This window comes from Balaenoptera physalus, assembly GCF_965194825.1.
Source record: "Balaenoptera physalus genome assembly, chromosome: 20".
NCBI lineage: Eukaryota > Metazoa > Chordata > Mammalia > Artiodactyla > Balaenopteridae > Balaenoptera > Balaenoptera physalus.
This window is the reverse complement of record NC_138901.1, coordinates 51641925-51657626: the sequence shown is the minus strand read 5'-3', so window position 1 is coordinate 51657626 and position 15702 is coordinate 51641925. Positions and strand designations below refer to the sequence as shown.

At 44.1% G+C, this 15702-nt stretch overlaps 1 protein-coding gene across 2 annotated transcripts in view; it reads right to left on the bottom strand.

Moving 5' to 3' along the window:
- Positions 1-6983: 6983 nt before the first annotated feature.
- Positions 6984-15702, bottom strand: part of RPA1 (replication protein A1) — a 47854-nt gene continuing 39135 nt past the window's right edge. For both annotated transcript variants that reach the window (XM_082443513.1, XM_082443514.1), the window contains 5 exons: positions 15281-15413; positions 12781-12957; positions 12141-12248; positions 9590-9676; positions 6984-7996 (listed from right to left, as the gene is read on the bottom strand). In XM_082443513.1, the coding sequence (XP_082299639.1) occupies positions 7889-7996; positions 9590-9676; positions 12141-12248; positions 12781-12957; positions 15281-15413 (613 nt within the window). In that variant the 3' untranslated portion in view covers positions 6984-7888. The remainder of the gene's footprint in view (positions 7997-9589; positions 9677-12140; positions 12249-12780; positions 12958-15280; positions 15414-15702) is intronic.

The following is a 15702-nucleotide window of genomic DNA, read 5'->3' as shown; positions in this document are numbered from 1 at the left end:
GACTCTTCATTATCCCCACAGCACTGCCTCCAAAGCTATCACATGAGCCATAATGCGAGGGAGAATTTTCATTCCATCAACAAGAGAGGGAGCCAGTCTATCTTTGTCCAAAGAAAATGAGCTGCCCAGCATGAAGCTTGTGAGGAATGGAGTGTACAACACTCCAGTAACATCCCCTGCAGGATTTCCTCGGCTGTTTAGTTGGCTAAGCAGAGAGGCCGCACTGGAGCAATCCTCCCGGGTACCTGGCTGGCCAGAACACCAGGTCTAGGAGCAGCCGACAATTGGTCAATTAAAGACAAAGGACGCTCGCTGGGACCCGCATTCCAAAGGGCTTAAGTATTAAGCTCCGAGAAAATCAAGGTCTAGGCCGCTCTCCTGATGTTCAGCAATCTGGCTTACTATTTCTCTACAAAGATCCATCACTTGAAGCACGCCGATTTACTTGCTATCACCCACACCCGCTTCTCTTTGTCCTGCTCCCGAGCCTACGCGTGTGCCGTTCCTTCAGCTGGAAACGGACCTCTCTTTTCTCCCTGCCAATCCATTTTCTCGCCCTTACGAGGACAACTCACACGTGTTGGGACTGCCTCCACCAGAGTCTTTTCTCTCCTCTCCACCCGCTCCTTTCCCACACCACACACTCAATCTGCTATTTCTTTGCTTGTTTATAAGAAGTGTTCTTCCATGTTGTGGGTCTTCCCCCAGAGGGATTAAATTTGGAGACAAGGGACCGAGTCATATTTGTTTCCTTTGCATTTCTTGTGGCATCTCAAATGGGGTTTTCACATCAGGAAACAGCCTCGCTAGATATACCGACTGACCCAGCAGTTTCATAGCTGGAGTTGGAAGTCGGCAAACATGATCCAGCTTACGCCCCCTCCCACGCCGAGCAAAAACTGTATCCCTCATTCAGATGTTCCCGGCGTCCTATAACTTGCCCAAAGCTGGATTTATTGCTCCCGCTGTAAAGTGTATCTTCTCTAAGCCTCACTTAAAAGCTACCACTTGGCAGAAGATCAAGTTAGAAGTGCAGGATAGCAGGTGATGGCAAGGGTAGGGGCGGGTGGGGAGGGCGGAGTGGAGCAAATAATTGAAGCTCCGAGAACTACCCCAGCTCAATATTTAACCTAACTGGTAATTTGCTGTGACAATTATGTCACGAACGGAACACCACTACGATGCAGGAATGTCGCTAATTAAGAGGGCTCTGCTTTCCTAGCCTCCCGCACTTGAGTAACACACACGAAATGAGACTGGGCTCCAGGAGCTAAAGGTTCTATTAGGAGTCACGTGCAGCTTGGCTGGGGTGTGCACATCCACCCGGGCGGGAGTGATGGTGCCCGGGGAAGCCTGCTAACACCTCCCATTCTCCCTCGGAGGGAGAAGGCCAGAGAGCCGAGTGGGCCTCTCACAACACGAGAGCCCTTTGACTGACAGGCACCTTCCCCGAAAGCCCTGTGCGTGCCTCCACCGCAAATGGAAACGCTTTCCCACAGCCCCGCTCTCCAACCAGGAAGGCTCGGCGTGGGTTTGATCCTTCAAGAGTAACTTTAATAAGGATATTCATAAAAAGTCCATGGCAACGAATCTTCCTCTTCAAGATGGAGAGGAAGACAGAAACAGGACACACGCGAGCGCGTGTGTGTGTGCGCGCGCGCACACACACACACACACACACACACACACACACACACAAACACCCTAACCGTTGGCAGGAAGACAAAAGAATATTATTAGGGGCTTCCCTGGTGGCGCAGTGGTTAAGAATCCGCCTGCCAATGCAGGGGACACGGGTTCAAGCCCTGGTCTGGGAGGATCCCGCATGCCGCGGAGCAACTAAGCCCGTGCGCCACAACTACTGAGCCTGCGCACCTAGAGCTCGTGCTCCACAACAAGAGAAGCCATTGCAACGGGAGAAGCCTGCGCAACACAGCAAAGAGAAGCCCCTGCCCACCACAACTAGAGAAAGCCAGCGCACAGCAACTTAGACCCAACATAGCCAAAAATAAATAGATAGATAAATAAAATCTATAAAAAAGGAATATTATTAAAATCATAGCCATAAAGAAGGATGTTGCCATCTTCTAAATTGACTGCTAGATTCATGGAACGTGGCTAAGCAAGACAAACCATTTTCTGTTTAATTAGTGGCTCCTTCATGGAAGGTTTGCTGCCTGGAGAGAGCCCATCAGAGGAGGAGAGCTCGTCTACAGGGATGCACCTTCGAAAGCTGTTCAAATTTTAAATAAATGGTGGAGAAAGAAATTGGTGGTGGTGGTAGTGGTAGGGGGTGGTTTGCTGTGGAGGCAGAAGAGCTTCTACAAAGACCAGCTTTGCATTCCAAGCCTACGTGCTGGGGAGATCAGCTTTCCGAAGCAAACATAAGCCTCTAAAATTTTAGGCCAATAGAAATGACCTCTGTACCATGGCTGACTGAAGATATAAATAAACTTCAACATGAACAGCAGTGTCCACCGTGAGAGGAGAGATGAGAGTCCAATCAGAGCTTATTTTTAAAAGGTCCTGGTTGTTCTGACTCCGTTTCGGGGTAGGGCATTCATGGGCACAAAGCTGCCGTTCCCTGCAGCGAGCTCCCCTGCTTTCCCGGGCACCAGCGCCTGGTTACCTAACCATGGAAAGGAAGCTGCACCACACAAGTTAAATATAGGCTGAGTTATCTGCATTTTACAAGCACCAAGAATGTTAACTGAGGAAGCTGTCATTTTTAATGACAGCACAAACTTCCAATTACCAACTGGGTAATACCCCAGGGAGCACGTACGATTTTGTAAGATTGGCTCACAATTATCAAAAGTTTACACGATTACTTTTGAATTGGATATAAATATTTCTCACGAGGCAGGTGGGATTGTTTTTCACGTGGTCTATATTCAAGGCCGAAAAAGAAACTGCTTTCTTGAAAAGTATACATCGGAGATTTATCAACAGCTAAGGAGTAAGGGGGTCCAAGGTGACAGCCATGAAGAACCTGACAAAGCTAGAAGGCTGTAAAAAAATGGCCAGGTGGTAGGTTCTGTCTCAAGAACAGCCACAAGTTCACTGGCGAGTCACAAACTCTTATGACAAGCCCAGTGCAAGAGTTGGGGTCTGGCAATAGGTAATACATGTTATGTCCTCCTACCTCAAACATGGTCAAACATTACTCATACAGGGGCCCAGTTTCCTTTGGTGCCATCTACCTAACTCTCATGGCATCTACATAGCTTCATCTGCCAGCGGTGAATACGGAATGAATGGCTGTTAGCCGGTGTTGCATGTGTTTTCCATATAGATCAGATGGCCCCTGACCTAAATGAAGGATACAACTTGTGAATCTCAAATCAACCAATTCTTTGTGAAATCTTTTCTGATGACTCCAGTCTCCAGTGATCTCTCCATTTACTGAATTTTAATTTGAGTTGTGATATTACTACTTAGCCCCAAGCCTTGCTGCAAATAGACTGCAGTTCTTGTGGACAAGGTTATCTTGATTTTTTTTTTTTTTTGGCTGCACTGGGTCTTCGTTGCTACACGCGGGCTTTCTCTAGTTGCAGGGAGTGGGGGCTACTCTTCATTGCGGTGCGTGAGCTTCTCATCGCGGTGGCCTCTCTTGTTGCGGAGCACAGGTCGTCGGCACACGGGCTCAGTAGTCGTGGCTTGCGAGCTCTACAGGGCAGGCTCAGTAGCTGTGGCGCACGGGCTTAGCTGCTCTGCAGCATGTGGTATCTTCCCGGACCAGGGATTGAACCCGTGTCCCCTGCATTGGCAGGAGGATTCTTAACCACTGCGCCACCAGGGAAGTCCTGGTTATCTTGATTTAAAGTCATCTAGGGGAATTCCCTGGCGGTCCAGTGGTTAGGACTCCGTACTTTCACTGCTGAGGGCATGAGTTTAATACCTGGTTGTGGAACTAGGATCCTGCAAGCTGTGCAGTGTGGCCAAAAAACAAACCAACCAACAAAATTAGTCACCTAGAAGGAGAGGGTGGCACAGGTGGTCAATGAAGACAGGTGTTACATACTTTTATCGATGACTTGAAACCTCCATCGCAAATGTAGTGAAAAGATTTTTAATAATCATTCATTAATAGCTTTAGATAAAGAATCAGGTTGATTTATAAAGCAAGTCAGATGTGTTCAAGAGGCCATTTCTAGCAGAAAACAAGAGGATCCAAGCCTCCTCTCACAGCCACAACCCCGTCCATGTGGTAGGTAGGATGAAGCCACCGGTGGCTGTGGGCCTCTCTTGAGCCTCTCCTTCCTGGTCTTCTACCTGCTGTTGCTCCAGAGGATTCTAGTGCCTGCTCAAATCACCTGCCAGCCCTTGAGGGTCAGAGGAGCTCTCACTGGACTGAGGCAAAGAAAGCACAGAGAAACGTACAGAGCAAGAAGAGAAGGCACACATTTTCACAGTGCAACAAAGGATAATGCTTCTGCCTATCAAAATCTGAGTTTATGGTAACAATTAGAAAGTATGTGTACGTCTAAACTAATACAATGTTATATGCCAATTATATCTCAATAAAAATAAAATTTAAAAAGCTAGAAAATATACATATCCAGTAGGTGAATTGGCTCAATAAATTTACACGTTCATATAGGCAAATACGAATTAAAATTATGCAGATCTAAAAAAAATAATGCAGATCTATTTTTATTGAAGTAGGAAAGAGGTCCATCCTTTAGTGCTAGGAGCAAAGTGTTACAAAATAATATGCATAATATCATCCCATTTTTAAGTTAAAACTATATACACATACAAGCACAGAGAAAAGTAGTCAGCTATATAAGCAGTTATTGCTGATTGGTGGGACAATTTTGTTTTTTGTTTTTTCTTGTCTGCAGGTTACTTTTCTACGATGAACATGGATTACTTGTGTTAAGAAATAATCAATGGTCCTAACAGTACCCATTCTTTTCCTTTTTTTCCTTGACATTAACAATACTTATCAGCTTAATAATAAAACATGCTCAGTTGAGTTTTTTTTCCAAAACAATGAAAATTAAACATCTAAAGTCTCTTTTTTGAGGAAAAAAATGATTGTTCCCAAAAGTGTTTCTGAAAGCCAGAACTCTACCAGCAGAGTGGATTATAAAACTAAGAGCTAACAAACCACATAAAAAGGGGAGGGGGAGTACGAGGGGGGAAATCCTCTCTTTGAGATAAGGAAACAATCAGTTTACTGGGGGGAGAAGTGGCTTTCTAACAAGTGACAAGGAAAGGAGATGGAACAGTTTCATTTTCTATAAATAAAACCTCAGAAGGCATATTGCCAAAGAAACACGTCAATATATAAACCTTTATATACTGGGCCACCAAACTTCACTTTTAGACAGTATATTAATTATATAATCAATAACCGTGGGTTTCATTAGTGTATTAAACACCATGATCGATGTTATTTATACTTTTCGAAGACAGGCCACTCAGGAAAAAAATGTCGGGGAGGGGAAGTTTTCAACCCTGCAGTTCAAAAAGTCAGAACAAGCACACTGGAGATAAGCAAGGCTTTAATGGAAAGCATAAAACACTGAAAATATGGACAGAAATCAGATTATTACCCTTCCCCCCCCCCCCCCCGCCTCCTTCACAATGAGACTGGAGGGAATCCAAGAGCCATTTAAAATAAAGGTGAAATGATTAGATTTTTTCCTAATTGCCTAACACTGATGTCATGGTGTACGCAAAATAAACATTGATCTCTAAGTGAAAGATGAGAAATAGAACACGAACAGCCTTTCGAGGTAAACTATCTCCAAGAGAATTCTAAGAACTGTGGGCCAGAATCTATTTAGGCAACCTTTAGGGACCTGAAGCTCTTAAAAGCATAACAGTGGAGACAATTTCTGATGCTCCGCTACTGGTGATTTGATTTTTAGTAGGGAATCTGCTAAACATCCTCCCTTGAGGGAGCCGCCCTATCTCAGAACATCCCCTGTGGACTTCTAATCGCATCTGCGTAGATGTACTCGTGTCACCGCGTGGGCATCAAGAATGCGTGGCGGCCGGTACAATGTTCCAGAGACGCGTCAGGGTCGCACTGTTGGTCAGTGCTCTTCACGGGGTGGAAGCCGTGATGGGGAAAGAAGGCAATGCTGGGAGCAGCGGATATAAAAGACTCATTACCGGACTGAAAGCTAGATTGCCACTTCTAACCCACAATTTGTCAATCCACCAGAGTGCTGAAGAGTATAATTTTCTAGTCAGCGCTTCACACGCAAGGTCAGACTGAAAGGAGCTTCCATAAAAATCGTTGAGGCCTTGGCCAAAGAATCAAGTGCAGCCCAGTGGCCATCTTCTGAGACTAGAATGTGCTCAATTAGTGGGCCTGAGAAAGGGCCGCTCTATGTTCTGGGAAATGGGAGTCACCCTGCCTAGCGCCGGCTGGTTCCTCCCGAAAGACGACAGCTAAGGGTGACACAGACAGGACGTGATCACTGCCCGCCTCCACCAAGGGCCTCCACGTGCCCCACTTGCCCAGATTAAAAACCAGGGCCTGGTGCTGCACGAAGACTGCGACGCTGCCTAGATGCTTGGAGAGAGGTGCGCAGCAAATGCCAAGCGGTGGGCTGCAGCAAGCAGATAGGTAATTAATATGATTAGGAACACAGAGAGGAGGCATGCTCTTGCCGACTGAAAAGCCCAGTAGCATAATTACTGTTTTCTTACCAGCTCACTGTCTGTTCACATTTCAAAGCCTGGCTGGTGTTAAGACTGCTGTGTAAACATCAATAAAATCCCAAAGTGCCAGATCATCAGCATTCCAGGGCACAATGGCTCTTTGTTTTTGGTATTTTCATTCTTTTAAAGATGCATTTCGGGGTTGCAAACATTAGGAAGAATCATCTCCATGCTTTGGACTAATCTTCGAGTTTGTAATGAGTTAACATCTCCCCCCAGTGAACATTTATTATGAAGGCTAATTAATTGCTTTCCAGTTACAAGAGCCCTTTGCATTCAAAGAAAGTAGGATTCACAAGCAGAGAATATACTGTTTATTAAACAAAGCAATGGAAACAAAGGGCTTCTCCTTTCAAAATCCCTTCTATTTAACATAGCTTTAATCAAGAAAAGAAACATACAAATGCAAGAAATATGTACAGGTGGAAAAGGCATACCAACCAAAATGCAACATTAACGGAAGGGAAAACTAAAGCAGTGCTCTGTAGTTGCCTGGACGTCCCTAGGGGACAGCAAGTCAATGCTTATCAGCCTTCCTCAGAAGAGACAATTTTGATTAATATCAGACCCATCTGACTCAGTCCATTAGACCCTGAAGGAAGGATATTTTCAGATAGAAAAGATATGACTTTGATTAATAATTCTACCCTATTGCCATTCCAAGCATTAACAACTACGTGGCACCTCTGGAAAGAGAGCCTCTGAATTCCAGGAAGACACACCTACTGAAACACCCAGGTTCCGCTGCACAATCACTCCTCGGCTCTCCCTCCCGAGAAGGGATCCAAGTCCTGGGGGTGTCACCACTGGAGAAGTGGAAACCCTACTTACATAATTTATTTCACTGTCTGCAGATTTACGGTCAGTTACTCGTGACATAATTCCTGGTTGAAGATAATGAAATCTTAATAGAACTGACAAAAGCCTAAAGACAGAGGGAGTGACTGGTACTACACTCCCCGCCACCTGACCCCGAGGTCTGACACGGTTTACACCACAGCCCTCCGAGCGTATTTCCCTTTGCTGCCAGTGGGTTCCCAGATGCGCACAAGAGGCAATGGCTTAGTCCCCCACAGAGAGGCACTCTGCACCGTGCAGCTAACGGAGTCGTCAGGCGGGGGGGCGGGGGGGGGAGGTCGGGGGGCGGGGGTCAGTTCGCTTTAGCCCTCTATCTACAAACTCCTGCCCCGTCAGCAGGCTCGGCTCACATCGCCACGGCGTTTCTCCTGATGCTCGTGATCAACCTCCTGCCATATTCTCTGTAGTCCACGGGCTTCACGTCCATCACAGTGGCCTTAATTCGAGACTCATCCTTTGAAAAGAGAAAAGCGATTTGTGAATGGAGGAAAGCCTGTGGCCATGGGGCCATGGTTTCAATGATCCCAGCAGGAGAAATCACAAAGACACGCTGGGTTCAGAGTTCTGTCATTCTGATAAAGAAACAATGATGGTGAGAGCCCAGGGCAGAGTTTCTGGGGCCGGGAGAGTGGACAAAGGCCTCCCTTCGCTACAGACCCCTTCCACCTGTTGCTCGTGCTCCCACTCAGGAACCTAGACTCCAAGTGCGATGGACCTTAGAGGGCTCATGAAGTTCAATTTATTCTCTTTACAGAGGGGGAAACAGGAGCCCAGAGAAGACAGTGACTTCCTAAAGCCACACAGCTGGCTCTGAAAGCAGGGACTGTGGGGAGAGAAGCACCCGCGGCAGAGGAGGGAGGCCTGCCGTGGGCCCCCCTCAGCCCTGAGAGAGGCGACCTCGCTGCCCTTCACCTCCACTGTCCACACCACTCAGGGACCAAGCAACCCTTCCATCCCTCCCTCCCGACACCACCCTGACATCGTATCACTGACATCTGGAGTCCCTGTCTCATTTAACGCTCACAAAACCAAGCACAGCTATCAGCAGTTATTAGGGTTAAGGTCTGACAATAAAACAGAACGAGTAAACCCTGAGGCAAGCAGAGAAGTTTTCTGAATTCTCTCCCCTCGCCGGTTCACTAGGTTGGACGTTGCCTGCAGAGGCAGAACAGGGTGAGGCCAGCTCAGGGGCTCACACACTACAGTGTGCTCTGTACTGACTAAACCCAGTCGTATTTCTAAGCATGGTTGAGAGCAAAGCTCTGAGGTTGGACTGCCTGTGTGCCATTATTAGCTCTGCCACTTGCTAGCATATGAATTTAGGCAAGTTACTCATTCTCCGTATGCCTACATTTTTTTGCTGGTGAAAACGGGGCTAACAATAGTTTCTACACATAGGGTTACTGCCAGGATGAAGCGAGACAATGTATGTAAAGAGTGTAGAACAGTATCTGGCAGATAGTAAGTACTCAATAAAGGCTGTTTCATCATGACTTTACAACCGTATGATGTTATGAGCAATTTAAGGACTTTTCAAGGTAATTTTAACTACATATGGTCTTTGTTTCACATACTGACTTTAGAACCCAAACCATGTGGAAGATGTGAGTCCATTTTGTTGGGACACAAACCAAAAAACCCCACGTTTTAACTGAAAAGGCCACACAGGGGGACTTCCCTGGAGGTCCAGTGGTTAAGACTCCGCACTCCCAATGCAGGGGGCACAGGTTTGATCCCTGGGGAAACTAAGATCTGGCTTGCCGCACGGCACAGCCAAAAAAAAGGCCACATAGCATTTTTTCTCTGGATGTTGACACTGGACGAGACCCTTAACCTCTCTTTAAGTCTGTTTCCTCATCTGAAAACAGGATGATGCTTGGTACCCCAGTGCTGGGAAGATTCAATGCGTAATAAATGCAGGGTGCTTAGTGTTGTGTCTGGAACACAGTAAGCAAGGAACTGACAGTTAACACTATAATGTTGCTGGGGGTGACAAACAGCAGTTCCCCACTGCTAACCCTCCTGCACCTTGGGTGATGTTACTTACATTGTAAGTCTCCAATTTGACCCTGATCCTGAATGTAAAAGATCTAAAGTTGGCATTCTGGAAAACTTCCTCAAATGCTTGCTCGTTCTGCAAAAACAAACGTAAAACTGTAGGCATGGAAACTACCAGACCATCTGAAAATGTCCGTAAGATTTCTGAAAAGACTTTGAGGAAAATCCTTGAGAAAATGATCACCCCCAGTGGTTTAAAATTTCTTAGGAATGACTAAGGTGACATTTCATCACATAAAACTGTTTAGGTAGAATTTTATTAAAAATTAAAATACTCTACCTGGAGTACTCAAATTCATAGGGACGGAAAGTGGAATGATGGCTGCCAGGGGCAGTGGAGAGTTAGTGTTTAATGGGTCCAGAGTTTCGGCTTAGGAGGATGAAAAAGTTCTCGAGCTTGATGACGGTGATGGTTGTGCAACAATGTGAACGTATTTAATGCCACTGAACTTACACTTAAAAATGGTTAAAATGGTAAATTTTATGTATATTTTACCACAATAAAAAAAAACTGAAACACTCTTAGGAAACACATTTCTAAACTTTAAAAGTCTGTGATGGAATACATCTGAGGCTCCTATCTTCATCACAAATTAAGAATGGGAGGACACACTCAGAAAAAAGTTCAAGTTTTCATATGCATTATTTCAGCCTCTGGATTTACAGCTATGGATTTGGTGAGGAAGTGAGGAAGACAGGAAAAGTAGGCAAAGGTTAGGGAAAAAGTTTAAAAACGATACTCCTCTCTCCCTCTTTCTCTGGCCCCTCAAATACTATTTGATTAAGCTTCTGAATTAAAAAAAAAAAAGTCTGGTAAACAGAGGGATCAGAGAAAGCATTTTATATAAATATGCATAAAATAAATGTACAGGAACTTTTTAAAAAAGAGTTCTTTGCAAGCCACTTGAAACATGAAAATAGCTTTATTATATATAGAACTGTTTTGTGTAAAGGTTACTACACACACACACACAAAGTCCTCAGGCTTTCGGGTATGTAAATAAAACAATGTGTTAAACCTTCAGAAAATCATACCAGCTGCCATCATTCTTTCAAGATCAGTGAAAGCATGGAGCGCATACTCCAAGAATATCATGGTTCCTGAGGAAAGAATTTCTATATGTCCTCATTCACTGGCAGTGAAACCAGCCAAATGTAATAAGCTCATAAAAAATCCTGAAAGGCTGCCTCAAGCCTTAAAATCTGGTATGAAAATAGAGAACCAGGCAAAACAGATAAAAGATACCATCATACTTTAAAGTCAATTCCAGTTATTTCTGTAAAAGGGTTTGTTGGGATTATTTTTAGTGAGCTCATGGACAATTTCAAAGAGACACAGGGGCAGAGCCAAACGGACAGAAGAGAAAACAGAAAAGAAAAACACACACACACCAAAACAAAAGACAAATCCTTTTTTTGTTAGTGGCTTTTATAAGTATCCTAACCGATTTGGAGGAAAACAGGGGAAAAAAATCTACAGATAGATGCTAATTTGTGTGGCCCAGAAAATATAGCTTTTATTGGTCTTTACAAGTTTTATCTGAGCAAGTACCTTTCATAAGTTTAGGATAATTAGTAATCTATTCCCTGAATTAAATAAAACTAATATGTGAAAATACTAATTTACAAAAATGAAATGGAGAAAGTTATCTTATGAAAGAAAGCTACTTCGTAAGAATTCCATCTGACAACATGAAATAAGCAAGTACCTTATACGTGAATTTAAACGAGGATTTGACTCAACTTTTCAGAAAACTGTTTATTACATTAAAAAGGCACATCTGGAATGGATAAAGATGTGGTACATATACACAATGGAATACTACTCAGCCATAAAAAAGAACGAAATAATGCCATTTGCAGCAACATGGATGCAACTAGAGATTATTATACTAAATAAGTCAGAAAAAGAAAGACAAATACCATACATGTGGAATCTAAAATATCACACAAATGAACCTATCTACAAAGCAGAAACAGATTCACAGACACAGAGAACAGACTTGTGGTTACCAAGGTGGGGAGAGGTGGGGGGAGAGGGATGGACTGGGAGTTTGGGGTTAGTAGATGTAAACTATTACATTCAGAATGGATAACAAGGTCTTACTGTAACACAGGGAACTATTCAATGTCCCGGGATAAACCCTAATGGATAAACCATAATGGACTTCAAGTCCAACACAGACTCAAAAAAAAAAAAAAAAAAAAAGGCACATCTGTACTTCAGCTTATTTCAGAAGACACCTTCCAGATCTCAAGTGATTGCAGGCACACCAACTCTTGGTGTGCTAACAGTAACAGGAGAAAAAAATGCTGGAAAGTGCTGTTTTTAAAGCATTTTATAGACACTACTTCATGCCTCATTGTTAGCACATCCAAGGTGGACACAATTAGACAGAATCGGATGAGCTCTCAAATAATCATCAGTGAGAAACTATACAACACCCAAAAGCAACAAACCAAAAAATATTAAAGAGCAAAAAATGGGTAAGTGTTACAGCATGGGAACTATTACAGTAATGATACAAGACGCGGCTGACCTTCTCTTTTAACTCCCCAAGATAAGCAGTGCTTTGTCCAAGGATGGCCTCTGCAGACTCCTGGAAACATGTGACCCACTGATTCTCTTGAAAATCAGCAATATTTACCTAAAAAACACAACTCTATGTTATTTCAGCAAAGAAATAATAAAAGGAAGACACACTAAGGAGACTGGGAGATTAACTTTTTCTACTCATTAAAATAATTTCTAGGGAAAAAACCCATTTCCACTATATATGCCATATTCTTTCCAAAGAATGTAAAAAGCATCCAAGAAAGAAGTTCAAAATGTAGGTCTGGATCACAGCAGGAACACGATGTGGTGTGGATGTGGGATTTCAGATCTCAGTGGGGACACAGCCCAGCTAAACTCTCCTTCAGACACAGAATCTGGGCACAATGGACTCAGTGGCCCTCCAGCCACAATGGCCTTTGGACTAAAGGTTTTAAACAAGCCACCAAAGTCCTCTGCATTTTAAATTGTACATCCTTCAGTCACCAGGAGGCACTCCATAAGACAGCTCTCAGTCACTGCTGGCATCCCAGACAATTTGAAAGCCTGAACTAAGAGACAGTGCCAGGCATATGGTACGGACTCAAGAAACACCACAGTGGTCCTCATCCACCCATTCTACTTACTGACAGGATCATGCGGTACTTGAAATTGGGAAATTCACTGTCACACTTTTCGCAGCGGTACAATCCATTCTGTTGATCAATCACTTTCTTATTGCAGTCCTGAGTTGGGCAGGCCTGGTACATACAGTTCTCTTTGCGAAGATACACCACTGTCGCCACAGAGCTAAAATAGTCGGGCTTCAGGAGAAAAGAGTGACATGAGACACAGAGCACAGGCTTATGTTCAGGACTGGACTTGCCCTTACACATGAGGAGTAAGTGTTTACATATTCTAATTCTCATGATCACAATGTGATTACTCGGAATAATTCATCCTACATTTTTAGAAGTCACTTGTGCTGATTATAAAACCCATGAAGGTAATAAACCAAGTTATAAAGCATATTATTCCTTAACAATAAAAGAATTAATTCTAAATTAGACTAAATTGATTAAAACTGAAACAGATTATATGAAAGACAAAGACTTCAAGAGACAAAGACTTGTTCCTCCTGTTCCTCTGACCCTCCAAAGGTAACAGAACCAGGAAATACAGAGGAATGCAGTAAAATCTAGCACAGTTATGTTCAACCATTCCGCCCACATTAAAAACAACAGCAATGGGGCTTCCCTGGTGGCGCAGTGGTTGAGAATCTGCCTGCCAATGCAGGGGACACGGGTTCGAGCCCTGGTCTGGGAAGATCCCACATGCCGCAGAGCGGCTAGGCCCGTGAGCCACGACTACTGAGCCTGCGCGTCTGGAACCTGTGCTGCGCAACAAGAGAGGCCGCGATGGTGAGAGGCCCGCGCACCGCGATGAAGAGTGGTCCCCACTTGCCGCAACTAGAGAAAGCCCTCGCACAGAAACGAAGACTCAACACAGTCATAAATAAATAAATAAATAAATAAAAGAACGTGAATTTCTTAAAAAAAACAAAAACAAAAACAAAAAAACAACAGCAATGATTTCTAGCGTCTATATTCAACTTTATTTGGCCAGGTGTCAGCAAGCTTTTTCTGTAAAAAGCTAGACAGTAACTAATTCAGGCTTTACAAGCCATTGGGTCACAGTCTTTGTTGCAGCCACTCACCCTGCTGCTGTGGTGCAAGATCGTCCACAGACAGTACGGAGATGAGAGCGGGTGGCTGGTTTCAGTGCACTTGTATTTACAACAGGCAGCAGGCTGGATATGGCCCGTGGGCCTGTTTGTGAACCCCTGGTCTAAGTCATCAAATTTAGAATGCAAAAAGACTGAACAAGTGTCTTCAAAGTGGAGTCGTCCCTGATAAGTAAGTGTAGCAAGGGCCAAGTCATGTGCATGGGCTTTATGTGGCTATTTGCTTTGCCTTTTAACTCTCATGGAAAGGATACGGGATGAATAATTTTGGGGGGCAAGCAGTTCCCTCTGGGTGTACTCAATTCAGGGCCAGGTCAGCAGCCTCTGGGGCTTCCTGATGTTTCAGAACAGAAGAGGCAAAACAATATGGTGGATGTTTAAAGAGTCCGGGCAAATCCTCACTCTAAAAGGCCCTAGAGAAGGGGAGTCTCTGAGGAGAATGCCTAAAGGGTGTTTCTGTATTTCCAGGTAAGGTCCAGATTCAAAGTGTGACTTGAAAGTTTGGGTGCGAACAGGTATTCTCTAGGCCTGATTTCTTGTTACATACTGTCTACCCCTAGATCTAAGAAAGAAACTGGTTGACAAGAGACACAGATCTGTCCAATGTTTCATTCTCAGGATGCTGTATAACAGCATTATGAATTGCAGTCATTGACAATGATGAATAAGAGAGTATAGCGAAATGAGACAGTAAGGAATAAAAACTATATTGTATAATATGAAAATAATAAAGCAGGAATTACTGGTTTGGGGAGCATAAAGGAGAAATAAATGATTTAAATATTGAACTGCTGACAGAATACAGGTTTAGATTAAGATGGGAGGAGGGTCATTAAATACAAACATTGAAAGGGAAGTTGCAACTAAAGTCAAATACCAGAGCCATTCTTGTCAGAGAATACCAGCAGTGCTCAGCCCACGAGACGTTAATATTCTACAGCCAGTGAGGGCACATGTGAACCGCCCGATGTCTGATGCTGAGACTGACTAATGCTCGGTGTGAGCTATAATCTCAAAAGCCACCTTCTTCATATACGGGCATTTCAGTTTGCAGGAACAATCAGAGAAAAGAAATATGGACCCGAAGGCAGTTCATAAAATACACAACCTGATTACTACCACTTCGCTAAGATCCCTCTGAGAACTACACACCTCTCTAAGTCAAAGCTTGAACATCTTTCTGCCTCAACCTACCCGAGGGATGTAACATACTCCTGTTAGAAAGCACAGCTCCTTCATTCTGGCTGGGATCCTCAACCATCACGCCATGCTCTGGGCAGAGCCCCAGGTAAGACTCATAGCTCTGAATTAAGGTCTAACAGCTGGTACCAGAACTGGGATCTGAAAACTATTGTCTCGCACATTTTACATGCTTTTGTGAAGAAAGTTAGGAATGCAGATACCTTGTCACCTTGGCCCAAGTTCTCTGATTTAACCTCATATAAAGTTTTCCAGTTGGTGTTGCTCCCTCCTATTCCTCCACTCTTTAGATCAGAGATGGAAACGCCAGCTAAGGCTTGTCCTTCCGAGTCAAACCTGAAAAACAAAGAATAACAGGCACTATATATGCTTACTGAATATGATACTTGCTCCTACATGTTATATACGGGCTATCCACTCCCCATCCAACTTTTTTTTCTTTCTTTCTTTCTTTTTTTTTTTTTGGCTGCGCTGGGTCTTCGTTGCGCGGGCTTTCTCTAGTTGCGGCGAGCGCGGGCTACTCTTCGTTGCAGTATGTGGGCTTCTTACCGTGGTGGCTTCTCTTGTTGCGGAGCACGGGTTCTAGGTGTGCGGGCTTCAGTAGTTGTGGCACGCGGGCTTCAGT